General features: G+C 44.3%; 1 protein-coding gene across 5 annotated transcripts in view; it reads left to right on the forward strand.

The window, feature by feature from the left end:
• The window catches only part of BCL2 (BCL2 apoptosis regulator), a 235,803-nt gene that overhangs the window by 99,176 nt on the left and 117,751 nt on the right, over positions 1-18,876 (forward strand). Inside the window, exon 3 of one of the 5 annotated variants that reach the window (XM_073898078.1) lies at positions 2,162-2,662. The exons of the other annotated variants lie outside the window; for them this stretch is intronic. Coding sequence (XP_073754179.1) covers positions 2,162-2,557 — 396 coding nt within the window. The 3' untranslated portion in view covers positions 2,558-2,662. Of the gene's footprint in view, positions 1-2,161; positions 2,663-18,876 lie in introns of those variants that run through there. 5 annotated transcript variants of the gene reach the window in all.

Below are 18,876 nucleotides of genomic sequence, written 5' to 3' on the forward strand. Positions count from 1 at the left end.
TCAGTCCTATATTAGCCTGGTTTTTCACTTCAAACTTATTTCTGATAACCAATTCACATGGTTTATATATTGAAACCATTTAGAAAGGTCTTTACTGATAAATTTCATTGCCCCCTCTGTCCCCATCTACCCAATTGGCTCGTCTCTTATTTGATTGAAACAGGTAAATATATATATGTTAATTCCCTGAGTATAGACGTCCAGTGTCTCTTCATGCAAAATAATTACATATGTATTTAAATTTTCCCTCTTTCTTACACAAAAGGCAGCATACTATTTGCCTTGTTCTTCTCTTGGCCTGTGAATGTAACAGTTTGTGGCGGAGACCTTCACATATCAGTACACAGAGTATACCCTTCTCCTTTCTTCTTTGGTAGGACAATACCTTCATAGTATTCCACTGTTTTGGAGATACCTCGGTATATTGGTGATCTGTTGCCACATAATAAACTGCTCTGTGACTTCGTGGCTTAAAACAACAATGCTTTTATTTATTCACAACTTTGTGGGTGAGCTGTTTGGGGTCAGCTGGGTGGTGTTTCTTCTGGTTTTGCATGGATTTACTCAAACGGATGAGGTTATCTGGCAACCTGCCTGGGGCTACATGCCCAAGATGGCTTCACTCACAAGTCGGTGGTAGACTTTGACTACCAGCTGGACTAGCTTGACTAGCCCGGGTTTACTTCACATGGTGACTGGATCCCAAAAGCAGAGAAGAATCATGCCCCCAGTGCAAGAGAGCTTATTAAGCCTCTGCTTGTTATCTTTCGTGCTAACGTTCCATTACCAAGCCAGGTCCTGGGGTCAAGCCCAGAGCCAATGTGGGAAGGACCTTCACAAGGGAGGGAACACCTTGAGGAAGGATTTATTGGATGTCACTGTGTTACTGTCTCCTACACGTGTCTCATAACTACCCTATTGATGGACACCTGGTTATTTCTAGTCTTTTGGCATTACAAATAATGCTCCACTCGACTGCCTTGTCCATTATTCAACTCATAGGTGAGTAGGATAAATTTCCACCAGTGTGTTGCTGGGGCAAAGGGTAAATGCTTTTTAAATTATCTATCTATTCTATTTCTGTGGTGCTATTTCTCTGGTTATTTTAAGCTTGTGTTCTTCTGTCACTTGTGCAGGAACTTTGAAAATGTGAAAAGAGTTTGGATAGGAAATGCATATAAACTGCATTAAATAGAAACTCATTCCTAAAATGGCAAAAAAAAAAAAAAAAGATGAAAGCTATACTAGAAACCAAATAATGTTGACTACAGTAACATGCATTTGAATAAATAGGCTTATTATTATAACAATGGTTTACATTACAGTATAGAAACAATTTGCTTGTAGTACCTTACTAATTCTTTCTCACAATAATTCTATGAGTTAAGGGTATAATTGGCCCCATTATATATACATGTGTAGTGTGTGTGTGTGTGTGTGTGTGTGTGTGTGCACGCGCACGCGCACGTGTGGGTATTTTTTAAGACTTAGAGAAGTTACATGACTTGCCCCAACCGGTGGCTTATAGCCAGGATATATACCCAGCCCTGTAACAATAAACTTGACCTTTTCCCATGAAGCGCTTCTCATTTAGTAGGGACTTGTGTCTTGTATCTTAGCTTAGCTTCAGTTGACATTAATTTGCTCTACTTGCTGACTTGCCATGCTAATATATCACAATCACAAATGATATATCTTCTTAGGAAGCTCTTTTTAAAAAATTACAAATAGTTTGTTTCTAATTTCTGAACACTTAGGGAGCATCCCTCAGGTTTTCTCCTGTTTTCCAGTGAGATCGTTGTCTGAATTGAGAGCTCCCTTCCTGATCTTAGTAACTAGTAAATCTTGAAAGAGGAATTCTCTTTAAGCCCATATGTTAGCTTTCAGCCTTCAGGAAAGAGGAGTTATTTTTAAATAAAACCTTGTCTTGGCCCTCCTGCAGCGGGCATGGAAAGTAGACTGTTTTCTTTTTTTCATTCACAGTCAGACATTTTCATAGGGGCTTGGTCACGGCAAAGTGGGCCCCACGTACAAACCACCCACTTCCCCGAAGCATGATTGATTAGCAAAGCTGTTCTGCCCAAGGGCAGCCTATTTGCCTGAGCCTGGATGTTGACAGGTTCGACATGCACAGATTTTAAAACAGGTCTCTCATCCCCAGGCTACAGGCTGTGGGCCAGGACGCTTGTTCTTGAGGGAGGAGAGAAGAGAAAGGATACACTTCGGGGAGCAGGGCAGGCTGCATGGATCAGGCGCCACCTCACATTCTAGAATTCCTGACACATGGCAGCTCAGGCCAAAGTTCGTACTTGCTGAGAGAGCTCGTGAGGGTTCTGGGGCCATGAAAACCAAATTGCGGAAGAAATGTGAAATGCGGATGAATGGAAGGATGCTTCGGCCAAGCCTGTGCGGACGAGGGTGGACCCCGTTTGACAAAGAATCTCGCAACATCAAAGGGAGGCATTCATTTTCAAGAAAGAAATTTGATGCCCAGTCAACGCAACCTATGCTGGAAGTTTGGGAATACAGCCAAGCAGTGACCCTGTCAACCCAATGAGGTCTTTCATGTCTGTCTCCTTTGGGGCCTCCAACAAGGTTACTTTTATGGAGCAGAATCCACATAAACGTGTGCTCCCCAAATGCTAAGGCTTATGGTAGACTTAGAAACCATCTTGTTGGGGCGCCTGGGTAGCTCAGTCAGTTGAGCATCTGACTTGATTCAGCTCAGGTCAGGCTCTGCCGGTTGTGGGATTGAGCCCCGCGTCAGGCTCCACACTCAGCTCTGAGTCTGCTTGGAGCCTGCTCTTGTGCGCGTGTGTTCTCTCTTTAAATTAATTAATTTTAAAAAAAGAAACCATCTTGTCCAGGCCTCACCATTTTAGAGATGAGTAAACTGAGGCACAGGACAGTTGGGTCAGTGGTCTCAGGGTGTCCTCCTCGTTAGAGGTAGAGCCAGCTCTTCTAAATCTTCGGAATGCCAGTAATCATGGTCGTGCTGCCAATACTCTAAAGAATGTTAGTTAAGTGAATGGAGGAATACGTTAATTTCCTTTTTAAAGAAACATCTTTAAAAACCACTCATTCAGGAAAGCCACATAGATCAGCCACTTCACTTACTTACATATTAAACTTCGGTCACCCTAGGGACGTTCCGTTGGGGGTGATAAGAAAGGGGGCGGTTTATAAGGACAAATCGGTTAGTGTCTTTTGAAAGACTTTCAGGACTCTGGGTTTCAAGGCATTTTGGCCATCGTACAGAAAGTCTTAAATGTCAGCGTTGGATGGAAGAATTGGGCTTTCTTACCGTGATGTGTTACATGCTCAAGGTGCGATGGCCTGGTAGGGAAACTTCAGCCTGAGGTTGAGAGCAGTCTTTAAGTGCACTTTAGGGACCTGGATGGCAGTGCAGTAGTAGGAACAGATGTCCCTGGGGAGACGGGGCCCCGCTCTTTCCCCTGATTTCCCTCGAGTGCCGCCTACTCACTGCCCACTTCACACAGAGGTGCCACACTCACTCTGAACACCCCACCTGATGGGCTGAGGGTGCGGCAGATTCGGCTGCTTTGGGAGAATACCACCCCTTTCGCGTGGCTTCATTTTTTCTTCTGTCGCATGCTCGACTGTCAGTTCTCTCTTGTCTTTGGTTCCTGAGCGTCTCGCCACCTGGGATGGAGGGTAGAAACTTTCACGAGTTTTCACCAATGCATCTGACGGCATCTGTTGCCATCACTACGTTTTGACACCTGCCAAAAGAGTGTCTCGACTCTTACTTTCCTCTCCAAGGTGATAAGTCGTATCTCCCTTTTTGGGTTTAAGTCCGCCACTGTCCTGCCGGCCACGGAGAACATCTTAGAAGTCTATTTATCAGTATCTACAACCGTGCTTCATGTTTGGTTTCCTGTGTGTCGTGAAGAAAAACCTGCAAAGAACTAAAAGTAGGGATTCCAGTGAAATGTGGGGTCTGCTTTGCTCTAGCTGGTGTGAGAGGCTGTGTAACTCTAAGAATACCGGCAGTGGTATCTATCTACATTCTAAGAATTTAGGGAGGTGAGGTTTGTACAGAATTAAATCACCCCGTCATATCTGTGGGGCTTCCTGCAGAACGAAGGCAAAAATAAACCCAAACAAACAAAACAGGAACATGTTTGAACACAGTGAGATGCGTTCTCCTGGGACAGTAAAGGCTTTGAATTGGTCCTTGAATATTTCATTGGAGACCCACTTGCTTGAAAAGATGCTTTTCTCTCTCTCTCTCTCTCTTTTTTTTTTTTTTGGTCGTGTTTTGTTGTTAATTGTTTTGCTTTGGGTTCTTACCATTTAACCCATGTGTGTGGTTGGAAATGTCAGGATTTTCTTGATAGAAAGTGGAGGGGAGATAAGATCTGCAGCCTACAGCACAGAAGAGTCCGGATGGGCCTAGCTAGGATGTGCATGTATATGTGTTTGTGTGTTTGTGTGTCTTTTTGTATGTCTCTGCATGTGCACATATGTATGTCTGTGCATGTGTCTGTGTGTCTGTGAGTGTGTCTGTGTGTTGTGTGTCTGTGTTGTGTGTCTGTGTGTTGTGTGTGTATATATCTCTGTGTGTCTGTGTGTGTGTCTCTGTGTCTCTGTGTGCGTGTGTGTTGGTGTGGATGCAGGTACACAGCATTGTCAGGCTACACCTTCCTCCAGCATCATGCTTCTGTTTTCCTCATCCTGAAACCACTTATATTAAAGCAAATATACTACTTTCTTAACAGAATAAAGTCCAAATAACCTGAAGAGCTCAAATAAAATCCACCCCATGACCCAATGTTAAAAAACAGACACTTTCCATGGAGAAAGTCCCACACCAGCCTGGGGAAGGCGGACAAGTTAACTTGAGTCTTTTGTTTGCTCATACTTCTTTTTTACCTCCTGCAAGGAATGCCTTCTCACAGACTCCACATTTCAGTTCTCCATATCTGCCTGATAATGGTTTTCATTTGAATTTAAAATATTCGGTGATCTTTGGAGAAGGATGTAGAAGCCAGGTTGAATATTACATTATCTTATGAAAGCTTGCCGCTCCCCGCCCCGCCCCTCCCCTTCTCCCGGCTCCCTCCCGCACTGCTCCCTTCCCCGCCTCCTCTCCGTGACTGTGCCTCTTGTTCGCCCTGATTTACCAGATGTGCGCCAGCACAAGGCCCACTCTGCAGGGGACAGCCACCTCCCAGGCACTCTTCCTCCCTCCCAGGCAGCCGCCCCTGAGGAACTTCGTGGAAAATGCAGGAAGAGTTTGGCATTCAGTTGCGTCGTCCTGCACGTTCGGAGGGGACAGATTGCAGCAGCACCTGTGACAGAAATAGCCGCCACAGAGGGGGTCTCACCCACTGACAAAGCCTGTGCTAAACGCTTGCCTTGCGCTTACTGAGCCCTGAAAACCGCTAGCAGGTATGAGAATTGTTCCTCATTGTCAGACAAGGAACCCGGAGCTCAGAAAGGTGAATGATCTGTCAACAGGGACATGGCTCCCAAGGGGATGGGGTGGGCCTCTGAAGGCCATGCTGTTGCCCCCCCCCCCAGCAGCCTCCCCAGAAGGAGCCGAGCCCTTAAATACACAGAGGAACCTATTTCACATAGGAATTTGGCAGCCGCGCATCACCAAACCACAATGTTCTTCCCTATTTGGGGACAAAAGTTACTTCTCCTCACCTGGCGTTTCTAATCATCCACTTTTCTATTCTAAGAAATAGCAACACATAAAGGAGATAGATTCGAAAAAGAATTGGTTTTTGTTGTGAGGTGCAGGCTGGGAGATAGAGTTTAGATGCTAAAATATTGGAATTTATAGTAATGATTCTATATTTATATTAACGATAAAGAGGAAAAGGAGGTTGAAATGTGGAATTCAGAAATCCGAGAAATGTAAGAAATGCAAGCCGCAAGGAGCCCATAGCTGTAATGCATCCATGGGTAGGAACCCCAGGCTCATGTCTGCCCAGCCTTCTGGAAGGCTGTTTGTATTTTATCCTGTATGATAAAGGCCTGCGTAGTTCTTGCTGCCTGACTTGACTAAGCATATTAACTGCATGCGATGCTCAGCTCTCATTAATTTTCCATGGGCTCACTTGGCTTTGATCTTTTCATTTCGAGGCCCAAAAAGACCATATAGAGGGAGAAGGAATCATGTTATATCTCCTCCAGTTGTGTGTCGTTTGACCCCTAATGATGCCTTTCAATCAGAGAAAAGGTTTTAGTAACCAAGTGACTAAATTATAGCGCTACCCTTCCCCTGCCTCCTTTATCAAAACTTAATTAGTATTGACTCTTTTCTTGGCTAAATCCCATTTCAAAACTTGCAGAAATGAGCTTTTTCCATAGCTGAACCTTTTCAAGTTCTGTATTTGAAATATCTCGAAGCCTAAGAGAATAGTGTTTAAACAAGTTATGCATTGATTTCCTCTTACCCTGAATTATTTCTCGCCTGATTTTCCTGAGGTTGTTCCTGAAACATTCTTTGTGGTTCATTGAACACAAAAAACAAACCATGTACCAAGTTGGGTGAGGCTGGAGGGATAAGGGAAACATGGCATTTGTTCTCAAGGAACATAAGTCTCGTCAAGGAAATGAGACACTTCAACAAATAGCCATAAGGTAAAATCAAAAATTGTCAAGTGCTATAATTTTAATGTTGATTACTACATACCTAAAAGCTGGTTAAATTACAGTTTTATTGAATGCTAACGAATTATTACTCCCCTCCTGCACAGAATTTTTAAAACTCTTTGCTTTCCCAGGCTTATAATTATGGTGACCACATTTTCCATACCCCAAATTAAGACACATGGTCTGACAAAAGATTGTTGTGCCCCTTCTGGGCGTAAGACCACCCATAGTTGGATTTTTTTTTTTTAAAGCAGTCTTTCGTAGGCAGGCTCTATAAAAATAGAAGTTTGTTAAATAGGCGTGTTTTTAGACTTTTCATTAAAAACGACCATACAAACAGTTATTTTATTTTGTATCTGAATCAACATGTTATATCCTAAAGCAGTGTTTTACAGCCAAAGGGTATGTGTTAGCCTATTCATAAGAACACACTGCTGGATCGGGTAATAATACCTGCCATTATCCAGGTGTAATAAAAAAGTCCCTAGTGGTCTGTTCCAGGTCTTTAATTTCCCTTTTGAAGATAGAGCTCCTTATTCACTTTCAAGGTTCAACATTTTTGAAACTTGCAAATGATTACCATTGAGGCATGCCAGATGTGAGCAATTGTGAGCAGTGCTTCTTGAAACAGGGTTAAAGGAGTGGATTTTTCTTCCTTGTTTTCTACCGCTGTTTTCGATGGTTTCTATACGTGTAATTTTTCACAACAGTGAGGCCGTGTGGACGGATACCAGCCTGGGCTGCCGTGGTCGCAGGCACGGGGCTTTTGAACTTCGAGAGATAAATTAGGTCCGTGTCACTCACTGAAGCATGGTGAAACCAAAGTGTGCTTGAGCAGATATTAAATGGCTTTCCCGAAGCCACACAGCCTGTCAGTGGCCCAGCCAATTCCTGATCCCCAGCTTTCTGACCAACATGGGTTCCCACTTTCCTGGGGATCATTGCTGATCCATGAGCCCTTGGGACCAGACTTTTCCCATGAATGCTTTGAGGCTGAAGTACCAAAGGATGTAGTCGAAGCCACTACTCTCTTTAATAGATGATTTTGAGCCTTTATTTTGTAAGATGGCTGCATGTCTAAGTTGATTATCTGAATGCACGTCAGAATAGATCTCTTCCCTCAAAACTATGGGCAAGTCACCTATGAAGATGATTCACCTTCACCTTCAACCTCATGTCACTATCACCTCCTATTCATTTATCCAGTGACGCTTTATTGAGCCTGTGCTCTCGGGCAGGCACTTGTCTGGGTTCTGTAGCTACAGCTTTGAACAGATATTCCAGTCCTTTTGTGGCATATATACCACTGGATGATGCTAATAAATGTATCCAAAAAATTAAAATTCTTAGTTTGCTCTACGTTGGGATGACCCTGGGTGCAGAAAGCCAAAGCAAAAGCGAACTGACATTTCTTAGACGTCTGCAGCTTTGTCGTGTGCTGTGCTGGATGTCAATGAAAGATGAATATGATTATCACTATTCTTTACAGATGAGGAACCAAGGCTTGGGAATGTAATCGATCTTGTTCAAGGTCATGCTAGTAAGGAAATAAATCTACTCTGGTGTCTTCTGGACCATTCTAGATGTGATCATATGCTTTTAGAACCATGTATTTGAACTATGGCCACCTCATGGAAAAATAAGTTGTAAAACCTTAAGGCACATTTTTGCCAATGTTAATAATCAGTATCAAGAAATGTCATGTTAGGGGGTGCCTGGATGGGCTCAGCTGGTTAAGCGTCTGCCTTCGGCTCAGGTCATGATCCTGGAGTCCCAGGATCAAGCCCCGAGTCCGGCTCCCTGCTCTGTGGGGAGTCTGCTTCTTCCTCTCCATCTGCCCCACGCCCCACTCATGTGCTCGCTCTCGCCCACTCTCCCTCAAATAAATAAATAAAGTCTTAAAAGAAGAGAAATGTCATGTCATTGGACTCGCTTGAAATGTCATTTGAAATTTAGCTGTTAAGTCCATGTTCCCTTTGCTGTTTATATGTTTCTGAATCACAGTATTCACTGTAGTACTCTCTGCTTTCATAACAAGCATCTTCCATAGACACCTCACCCCAAATTAGCCATTTGATGACCACAATAACATGTGCTTCTCAGATAACACATGACCTTTCGTTTGGCTCAGAACTTAGTGGTTGACTTTGCTAAAAATAGGTCTTTAATGGTTGTGTGTGACATTCATCATGGGGTGCTGATATTCGGGATTCTCTCTCTTTGTATCATGAAACGGGCCCATCTATGGCTGCCGAATTAATGAGCCTCATTTCTTTGATGAGACACATTAAGCACGTCAAAGATAGTTCCTTGCATTTTTGTCCCCGGAAGTAGTTAACAGGGAAGTATGGAAGCTGCCAGTGCTTGAGGACCCTGTCCCTATCTCTTTGGTGTATCTAAACACAGAGGCCAGACTGGGACGGTGTTTCTGGGGAGGAGAGAGAGGCTGGATTAAGTGTGGAAGCTGGGGCGGGGTCGAGGGGTGAGGGGAGAAGGTCTTTTGCTGACTTCATTCTTGACCAAACAAGGGCTGACGTAATGGCACGTGCTGTGGTTGTGGTGTCACGTGGTGACGTCATTCCAAGAACCCAGCTGCCGTCAGTGCTCCTCAGCGCCTCGCGGCTGGCGTGAGGGCTGTCGGGTGCTTCAGCTCCTCTCCTCCCCACAGGCTTTGGTCATCTCTCCAGTTTGGGGTCTTTGCGGAAGAGTTGTGTGTCAGTTTATCACCCGAAATACTTCCCATTGTGCTCAGGACGCCATCTTGAGTTCACCGGTTCCCACCTGCCCTTGGCTCGCCGGCCACACGGGCTGAATCCCTGATCTTCTCGCCCAGCAAGCTCACCCCCCTCTTGGGCCCTTCCGCCACCTGTGACCTCTACCTGGATTGCACTCCTCCTCATCATCCCAGGGCCCCTCCTTCTTGCCTTTCAAATGTTTAAGTGTCACTTCCTCACACAAGCTCCCCCTGATCACCTGGGCCTTCCCTCTCCTGTCGCCCAACTTCCGTTCGCCGGCTCTTTTCGTATTACGCAGTCAGTGCTTTACGTGGGTATTCTTTGAGCTCCAAGAGAGCAGGGACCATGCCTGTCTTAGTTGCCACAACATCCCCAGCCCCTAGAGCATTGAGCATGTAGTAGTTGAATGAATAGCTATCAAGTGAAGGAAGGAGGCACCCAAATTGTAGGCAACTTAAATATCACAAACCACACTTTCAGGTTATTTTTTAATAATGCAAAGGAAATAAAAACCAGATCTTTTTTTTTTTTTAACTTCCCATTTCACCTCAGTATTAATAGCAGTTTCCGATTGGTCAGTGATTAATTAATTACCTACAACAGGCTGTCTGTCCTCAGGGGACCCAAACCCACTGTTCTTTTAACCTTTGCAAACAAACTGTCCTAAAACCTTACTGGCTGGCACCGATTTCAGAATCTCTACTTAATGCATCAGAAACCTTTAGGACTTATCCAGAATTCCAAGGCTGGCTTCATTTCTTCAGTAAGCAGCTGCTGTGCACGGATACCCACAGCAAGTGATTTCACAGAAACCTGCCTCAGATACTTAGAGTTTGATGTATTTCACACACACAAAAAGCACTTTTTCATTTGAGTAGGTTAGTGACGCTATTGAATACAAATGACCTGTTTCTGAATATACTGGAACCTCACTAAAATTTTTCTGGCTAGAAAGTGGAATTCAGTGGAAGATAGGCCTGTCATAGACAGATCAAGGGGATTTATAGTTACTAAAATAAAGACTCTCAAAGTGGTTTCATTTTCTGGGGCAGCCCCACCATGGTTTCTAGGGCTCAGAAACCATTGTCAGGGACTTGGTCTTCAGAAGGGCAGACGGGAGAATCCCGTCTTCCCTTGCAGGTGGCCGGGGGCGGGGTGGGGAGCCAGGCGGTGGTCCTGCTGTCTGAACGTGGGAGGTGGGCTCCACTCAGTCCTGCAGTACTGTTGGTGTCCAGCTTCTGATACTTTATGGAACATGTCTTTGTACTTGGGGGTGGGGGGGAATCTTACTAATTTGGCGAGAAAACGTAGATTGAGTTTCAAAAACCTGATATTTGGGAAAGTTTCTGAAAAAAGTGTTTTAATATATTAGGGTAGGCCTTTGCATTAGCAAATCAAAGAGAATATACTATGGCATAGATTCATCCAGTCAAGCTCTGCATTCCAAACCAATTATTTTTTTTGGTCTAACCTCAGTGATGCAGCTGCTAAGTGGGAGATCATTATTCAAGGCGCATATGACAGAGCTGTGTTGGATTCTGACAAGGGAAAGAGTCTTTTTCGCGTTTTTTTATTTTGGGAGGGGGACATCACTTCTTTTGCTCTGTTTGAGAGTAGGAGTGATATAAAGATTTAAGTACGGTAAATTCTCTAGTTAACTAGAAGAGTGAGGTGTTCCAGTTAATAGTGTTCTGGTTAATGTTAATCCAACATTCTATTTTACCCGGAGGTATCCCAAAGACCACTTCTCTATGGCCAGTGTTTGTAGAACTCAAATAGAACAAACTATACGTAATACCAAAACTATACCAAACACCTGTTCATCTCTTTCAATGATCAGAAGATACTTCAGGATCTCACCAAGCCTCAGGACATCAAGAGAAACAGCGGTTATTGGGATTTGGGGCCAATAGAAGCCTGGCCTGTTACTGCTGGCTGAAAGGGGCATTTGTGTTTCCCTGGGGGAGAATTGGAGAAGGGGCTGGGCGGGTGGAAAATGGGGGGGGGAGGGACTTTGATATCTTCATCACTGTCACCAGAGGTGAAGGACGGCCATTTTCCCAGGTCTCATCAGGTGATCTGTGAGGCTTTTATTGGGCGTATAAATACTCACAAATACACAGACCCTAAAGTGAGATAATGTCTGTGAAGTACCCAGTGCTGAGCCTAACACACGGAGAAACCTTGAATAAAGGCAAGGTGTAACTTGGATGCGTTTATCTGTGATTTGGTTTGGTTTATTGTAGCTTTTTTCTTTGGGGGGCCAGGGAGCTCTTCCTGGCCTCCTTCTTGGCTGAAGGGACTTAGATACCTAAGTTGGGAGGGGCAGAAACTTTTCGACCTCCATTGTTGTTTACATTTCTAAAGGAAGTGTCTACAGATGAGAAAAATTCAAGAAACTATCATGAAGTAAGGGTAAATATTTAAATCAGTTAAGATAACCTCAGGTTGTACCTTCTTCTCTTTCTACCTACCTTCTCTTGCTTTTCTGCCACCCTCTATCTTCTCTGGGACATGTCTAGAAAGAGAGAGAATTAGGAGAAGCAAGTGTAAAACAGGGTTTCTTTTTTTCCCCACACACCATTAAAGGAAGGTATATTCTCATGAATTTTTTGGAGGGCAATTTTGACCTCAGTTTTGAAAATACTAAGTTTATGTACCCTCTGACTCAGCAATTTCACTTCTAGGGTTTTTTTCCTATATATATGAAAGGGCATCCATCCTAGCATCATTTATCCTGTTTTTGCAGCAGAAGCATGAAACAAACTAACTGGGGAAGAAAAAGAAATATGTGTGTAGAGGGCTGGCTAAATAATGGTCAATTGATGTTATGAAATTAAATACAGCTATCAAAAAACATGATAGATGTTCATGAACTCACATAGAAAGATGCCCCAGATCACTGTAGAGTAGAAAAGTTGAAGTCTTTATGGAGAGTATGATGTCATAGATGAGAGAAAAAATTAGATGCATATATGTGCATGCACATGCATAGATTTTTCTGGAAGGATATAAAAATACTGTTCTGTTAATATAATTGAATAATTATGGAGTATTATAAATTAAGATTAACAATTATGACAGAGTAATACAAGTTAAGATTAGTTGGCATACCCATATTGTTTATAGTAAAATGGGTATTATTAAAATGCTTAAAAGTTAGCTGTCCTACTTTTGTGTTAGCTACTTTCTAGTTTGCACTGTAATTTGTTTCTTCAGCCCTTACACATAACACATAAACAGTTAAACTTTGGTCCAGCTTAGGGTCATTCATAATTTCCAAATTGATGTTTTTATTGCTTCTCCAATGGTGTCAAAGATGATGGTGATCACACTGGTCTTTATTACTGAACTAGGGGCTAAGCACTTGGACTTACATTATCTCTAAACCTCACGAAATCCTGAGAGATGATGAAGAGGTGGAGACTGTACCCCACCGATTTAAGTAACTTGCCAAAGTTGTGTAGCCAGGAAGTTTGGGAGCTAGCCCTCAAAGCCGGCCTACTGCCAAGGACCGTGCTATTTCCATATGTCGTTCTGCTGGAGATATGGCACTGGTGAGTTAATTTCTCAGAGAGTCTGTTTTGTTGTTGAAACAGATAATTTTGAAAAAAGATAAAATAGAACACATGCTTTGCTTGTTTGCTATTTTCTTGCTTTCTAGCACATTCCATTCACGATTGTTAGTACTTATTCTGTGCTTCACGTTTGTCTGAAGTCTGAACATATAGCTATGAAGCTAATGGAAACTTCCCAAGCTCATTTGATTCTGCTGATATTTCCATAGTGGAAATGCCAACCCTGTATTAGCGGGGCCAAGTGGAGCGCGCCATCTGAACACTGCTCCAGCCTTCAGGGTTGGACCTGATTCAGATTTGAACACCATACTGTTGTTTATTTTCTTGAGATAAAGAACAAAAAAAAAATTTTTTTTAAAAAGCAAAAGCTGCTCTTGAAACATTCAAGTAATGTAATTTTTCTTAGTTGAACTAATTTTAGGCTTGGCCTGGTTTTGATTTACGAGATTGCCACCGTTCCATAGGTACACCCAGGGTGGCTTTGTAGAAGTCACAGTAACAGTCATAGAACGGCCCTTCCAGGGGCGCCTGGGTGGCTCATTCGGTTAAGCATCTGACTCTTGGTTTCCTCTCAGGTCATGATCTCAGGGTTGTGAGATCGAGCCCTGAACTGGGCTCCAAGCTCAGCGGGGGGTCTCCTTGGGATTCTCTCTCTCCTTCCCCCTCTGCCTCTCCTCTCTCAAATACAAATAAATAAAATCTTTAAAAGAGGGGAAGAAAAAGGGCCCTTCCAAGCCTCCACCTCCCTTCTTTGCTTTTCTGCCACCCTCTATCTACTCTTCCATTCAACTCTTTCCTGAGACCTGGTCTTCAGGTGATCCTGGCATTTTGCAACCTTGTAAGGTCTGTGGGGTGGACAGAGCTATGCGACTGTGCCCACCAAATAGGGAATCCAGCCCGGTCTTAGGAAAGCCTTTTTTAAACTAAGTCCTACAAGAAAAATAATCGACGTGCCCAGTTATCTGTGAAGAGAGGACAGAATGTGCAGATGGCCAGAGGTAAAAGAGAACTCAGCACATCTGTGCAGCTGCAAGGCTCCAAGGGCCTGACCTTCTCTTTTAAATGAGGATATTGACTACAGATTAGTTCCTTGACCTTGTTCAAGGCCCATAATACCAAGTACAGAACCTCCTAGAATAAGGAGCTTTGTTTCTAAACATCCCTCCAACGCCAGTACTGCTTCTGAGGGTGTTTAGGACTCATATCTCTCACGGCTGGTCATAACCTGTGCCATCTTCCTAAATTCACACTGGCAGATGACACAACTGCGCAAGGGGAAAACCTTCGGGACTCCTACGGAAGGGAATAGCTGCTGGTTCTTGGACAAGGACTGTTAGCATAATATCCTTTTTTAATCTTTTTTGATGATTTATTTATTTGAGAGAGAGGGCGTGAGGAGGGGAGAGGCAGAGGGAGAAAAATCTCACGCAGACTCCTTGCTGAGCTAGGAGCCCGTGGGGCTCGATCTCACGACCCTGAGCTCATGACCTGAACGGAAACCAAGAGTCGGACGATCAACCGAATGAGCCACCCAGGCGCCTCATATATCCTTTTTTTAAAACAGGGAAATGCTTAAGGCTGAAGTTTCTGTTTTCAGTAATGAAGATGGATATTCACATGAGGGGAGGACAAAGCCTTTGGGCTGTTTTTATGTGTCATGGACAGAAACATCAAATGACAACTCTTGTTTCACTTCTCTTTATGCATTCGGCACTAAGGCCTGCTTCTAAATCTTAAGTTCTGTTAACTCCTCACAATGCACAGACCTAGTTTTGCAGTTTATACACACCAGAATTTGGGGCACTTGTCCATCCTCCAGCCAGTTAAGGAAACCTTTCTCTGGAGTTCTTTTCCTTACTCTATCTTATCATCTAAATTTACTTTTTTTGCCCATGGATCTGAAAACCGAAAAGGTAAAGACCAAATTTGAAAATGAGTGTATCTCAATGAACTCATCAACCTGAAAAAATAAGAATTATATATATGACACTTCAGAAAGTCTACTGAGTGAAAACGGCAATTGTACTTGTAGTTTTAAAATAACAGATCTATTCCGGTTCAAGGTCAGTCATGAATTGTAAAGGATAAGAAATAATACATGGTTACTATTCAGGGACAAGAATGGTGGTATCATGTACAAAATGAATTTAGTTAAAAAAGAACAGTAAAATGCTGTTCTTCTAATTGTCAGCAAATTTCCACTACTTAGAAATTAAATGTAGTCAGTAAATCCCTTAGATAAAAAAGCTAGATGAAAACTGAGAATCCTGTAGTAAATACGAAGGTTGTTGGATACATTAGTCACATGTGTGTAATAAAGACAATAAATCGACGTAAGTATAGCTTTGATGAAATGTGTATAAAGCACTTTGAACTCCACAGAAGTAAGCAAAGTATAAATAGATAGCATGCTCAGGCAGAGAGAAAATCAAGTGCTATTTTAGCACTTGGGCTAGTGATAATTTATTATTCAGGCTCTGCAGCTGAGTCAATGTTTATATGGTGCTTTATATTAACTGAGACAAAAATGGTCCATACACATAACTGTCTTGGATAGATCACTGAGTGACCAACAGAAACGGCACCAAACGGCCACTCCCCGACAAGCAAGGGATGTATAATGTTTTCAGTGTTCATCCTAAAAGTTGAAGATGTTCTGACAATTTCGTCTGATAAATATGACTCAAGGAGAGGTGGTAGAGTGAATGTAATGGAAGAAGACAGGAAAGTGGTTAACATTCCAAAGTCAGGGATCCGATTGCCTGGATTCAAATCCCAGCTGTGTTGACCTTGGGCAAGTCACTTCTCTGGACCTTCCTTGTTTTCCTCATCAATAAGTGGAGTTAATAATGGTACCTACCTCGTAAGGTTGTTGCGGCAGTGAAATGAGCTAATGCAATAAGGCAGTAAGAATAGTGTCTGATGCAGAGTGAACATAAACTTTTCTCCTCCTTTCTCCAGCTGCGTGGATATTTCTTCATGGCCATTTCTTGAGCACCTCCCATGTGTCAGGCACTTTGTTCCCACCCTGCTTAGCCTCGTCTGTACCTTATGAAGTTACAAACAATTGAGCATTTGAACCCAGGTCTATTTGACTTCAAGACCCATCCTTTTTATCATGACACTAAGCTACTTCTTCTTAGAAATACTTCTTTCAGAAAGCCTTTTGAGAGTCACTCCACTCAATTCTGGCTCAGTCCTTTATCAGCTTGGGCTGTGTCTTTATTTGTGCCATTGACTATGTTTGATTGTTTCTTGTATATATCTCCCCAACTAAATCCTGTGTTCTTTGAGAGCAGGCATCTCTCAAACTCCTTCTGGGCAACCTTTCTGGCTGGAACTCAGTCTGATTGATTATATTAGAATCAGGAATGGCTGAAGGAATAAACAGATCAGAATTTACAGCAGCTGTGAAATTTTCCACGTAGCTAAGGAGTGGAACGGATACTCGCTGCTCCCTGCACCATGGAAATTATGCACCGCATCCAAGCCCTGTGAAACTCTGGTCATTTCTGAATCTAGTCTTCACTCAAGAGAAGTGTCTAAATTCAAGAAGTAGCCCCGGAAGGCCTTCAACAATGTGTTGGGCTACCAGTGCAGGAAGACTAAGAGCGTGACTCCAGGAGGCTTCTGAGGGTAGCATTACTTGCTGGATTCACCACAGTACAGGGTCTGAACCTCATCTTGGCTCCTGAAAGACCTGATTGGCCCATTCCTCAAAGACAGATCCATCGCTCAGGGGCTGACTCCCCTTAACGGCCCCCTGGACAGGTGTGCAAGCCGCAAGGCCAGCACAGTGATTTGTAAGCAGACACGTATGCTTACCTGCCCCGGCCCACAGTCTCTCTGTGGGTAGATTTTCTTGGGAAGTCAGATGAGCTTCCGAGGTTGCTTGTTGAGCCCAGAATCTGAACACGGGAAGTTAGGAGACTGTGTTGTTGGTCGAGGTACCAAGATGATGTCACACACTTATTCCTAAGAAAAGGAGAAAGGTTGGCATGAACACTACCCACGTTGGCCTTTCCAGCTTACTAATCAACAGCTGACAAGTCTCCATTCTGATTGGTGTAGTCGTCCCCTAAATACATCCATTGGGATGTAGTCACACCTTTCAGGATCCAGTCCATTCTGTTTCTTTAAGCTGCCTTTCTCTTTCCTGCTCTGGCTGCCCCATATTTGTGCCCGTGTGAACCCGGAGACAGTGCATGTCGGAGGGGCGGGGCCCCGTGGAGTGGAGGGCTGATGCTCCGCGGCGAGCCACCTTCAAAAGAAGCTCAAAGTCGGGCAATAACAGAAGAGTAATTCTTGCTAAAATAAATCGCACCGCTTAAAGTACACAAGAGATACGGGAAAGAGAAGAAAGCAAAGGAATCTCTCCAGCAACTGTTGACTGTTCCAACTGCGTGACTACAGATATCCGCATGGAGTTCTCAGACACGCTCTTGCCAGGGCCCCACACCCGCATGGAGGGCAATGTCAGGGTCTCCTCTCCCTCTCAACTCCTGCCACGCAGGTGGCCATCCAGACGCCACCCCTTGTCTTCCATCACCTTTTCAGAGTCGGTTTAATTCTTGATGCCTTTGAAAACCCTCTCATTTAGAAGCTGCTCCAACTCTCCGAGGTACCCACAGGCACAGCTGAGCTGGCAGTCAAGTGTGGGGCCCCATCTGCAGCTGTCTGTCACGAGGAACAGCTGTCCTAAGCCAAGTGAGTGACGCCTCTGTCCCTAACCGTCTCTGTGCACCCACCTCCTCACAGCGAGGGTGCAGCCAACAGGGAGGCTTATGGGGTCTGGGACAGGTCCCACAACACCAGCTCCTACAGAGGGCCCGTTTTCCTCACCTGAGCCTTGAGGAGCAGACACACCACCTCTGCCCTTCTTCTCTTCCTCATTCCTGGCCCACAGCCAAGGACAGGGACGTCCCAACGGGTCTTTTCCAGCTCTACCTGGTGGCTTGCACTCAGGGGGTGCCCTTGCCCCTTCTGCACCCAGATCTGCCAGCTGGGCGTGCTCCCTGTGGAAAGCTCTGCTTGTTAACCTTTCTCAGCATTTCCTTGTCTGTGGCAAGTAGCAGGTTTCAACTCCACCCTCAGTCTGACATGCATTTGCTCATTCAGTGGTGACCTCCATGCACGAGGCTTGGTGCCAAGAGCTGGGGATACAGTGCGTGCTTTCCACAGCGGTACCCTGACTTCTGTGGGGTGCAGAAGCCTCAGCCGTTGTCGTAATGCTGTTTCCAGCCTGCTCATCGCCAATGGGCTACAGCCCACGTTATACACAGAATCCTTTGCAGTGAGTTGTTCTTATCCTCAGGCAAATGCCCAAGGTAGGAACACGGGGTTTTGTAACCATCTGAAAGACTTCCTTAAGGAGATTAGTGCAAAGCAGGGCTCCATGTAAAATTTTCCATCCTCTGCCAGGTCTGTGTGTCTGCGCGTGTAATGAAACCAGGGGGCTGGTTTGCAGAATGGGCCAATAAAGCTAGTTTTAAGGTCTCCTTTATGGTATGGGTCTCACCAGGAGAGCCGCGTGGGCACAGGCACCCCTTGTTTCAGGGGGGTTAGGATGCAGGGAGGCTGTGGTCACTGTTGTCCTTCCCATTACACAGTTTGTGGCTGGTCGCCTTGTCCCCAGCAGAGACCGGCCAAGGCACACTTTGCCCGTTGAGGTGTTGGGATTCTCATTCCATGTGCTCAGCTGGAAATAGCCAGATGTTTTCTCAGCTGATATGAGGGTCACTGGAGGCCACCTTGTGCTTCTTCACAGGTCTTTTTTTTACAACAGCGGGCTTGGGCATGTCCCGGTGACTTTCCTGGTTCGGCAGGCTGCGTCTGGCAGACCTAGAGAAAGCAGGTCTCCGTAATCTTCGCTGCACATGAGAATCACCCAGGAGTGTTTATTTGTTTATTAAAGATTGATTGATTTATTTGAG

This window comes from Callorhinus ursinus, unplaced genomic scaffold, assembly GCF_003265705.2.
Source record: "Callorhinus ursinus isolate GAN/ISIS: 27379988/994484 unplaced genomic scaffold, GSC_fseal_2.0 scaffold11, whole genome shotgun sequence".
Lineage (NCBI taxonomy): Eukaryota > Metazoa > Chordata > Mammalia > Carnivora > Otariidae > Callorhinus > Callorhinus ursinus.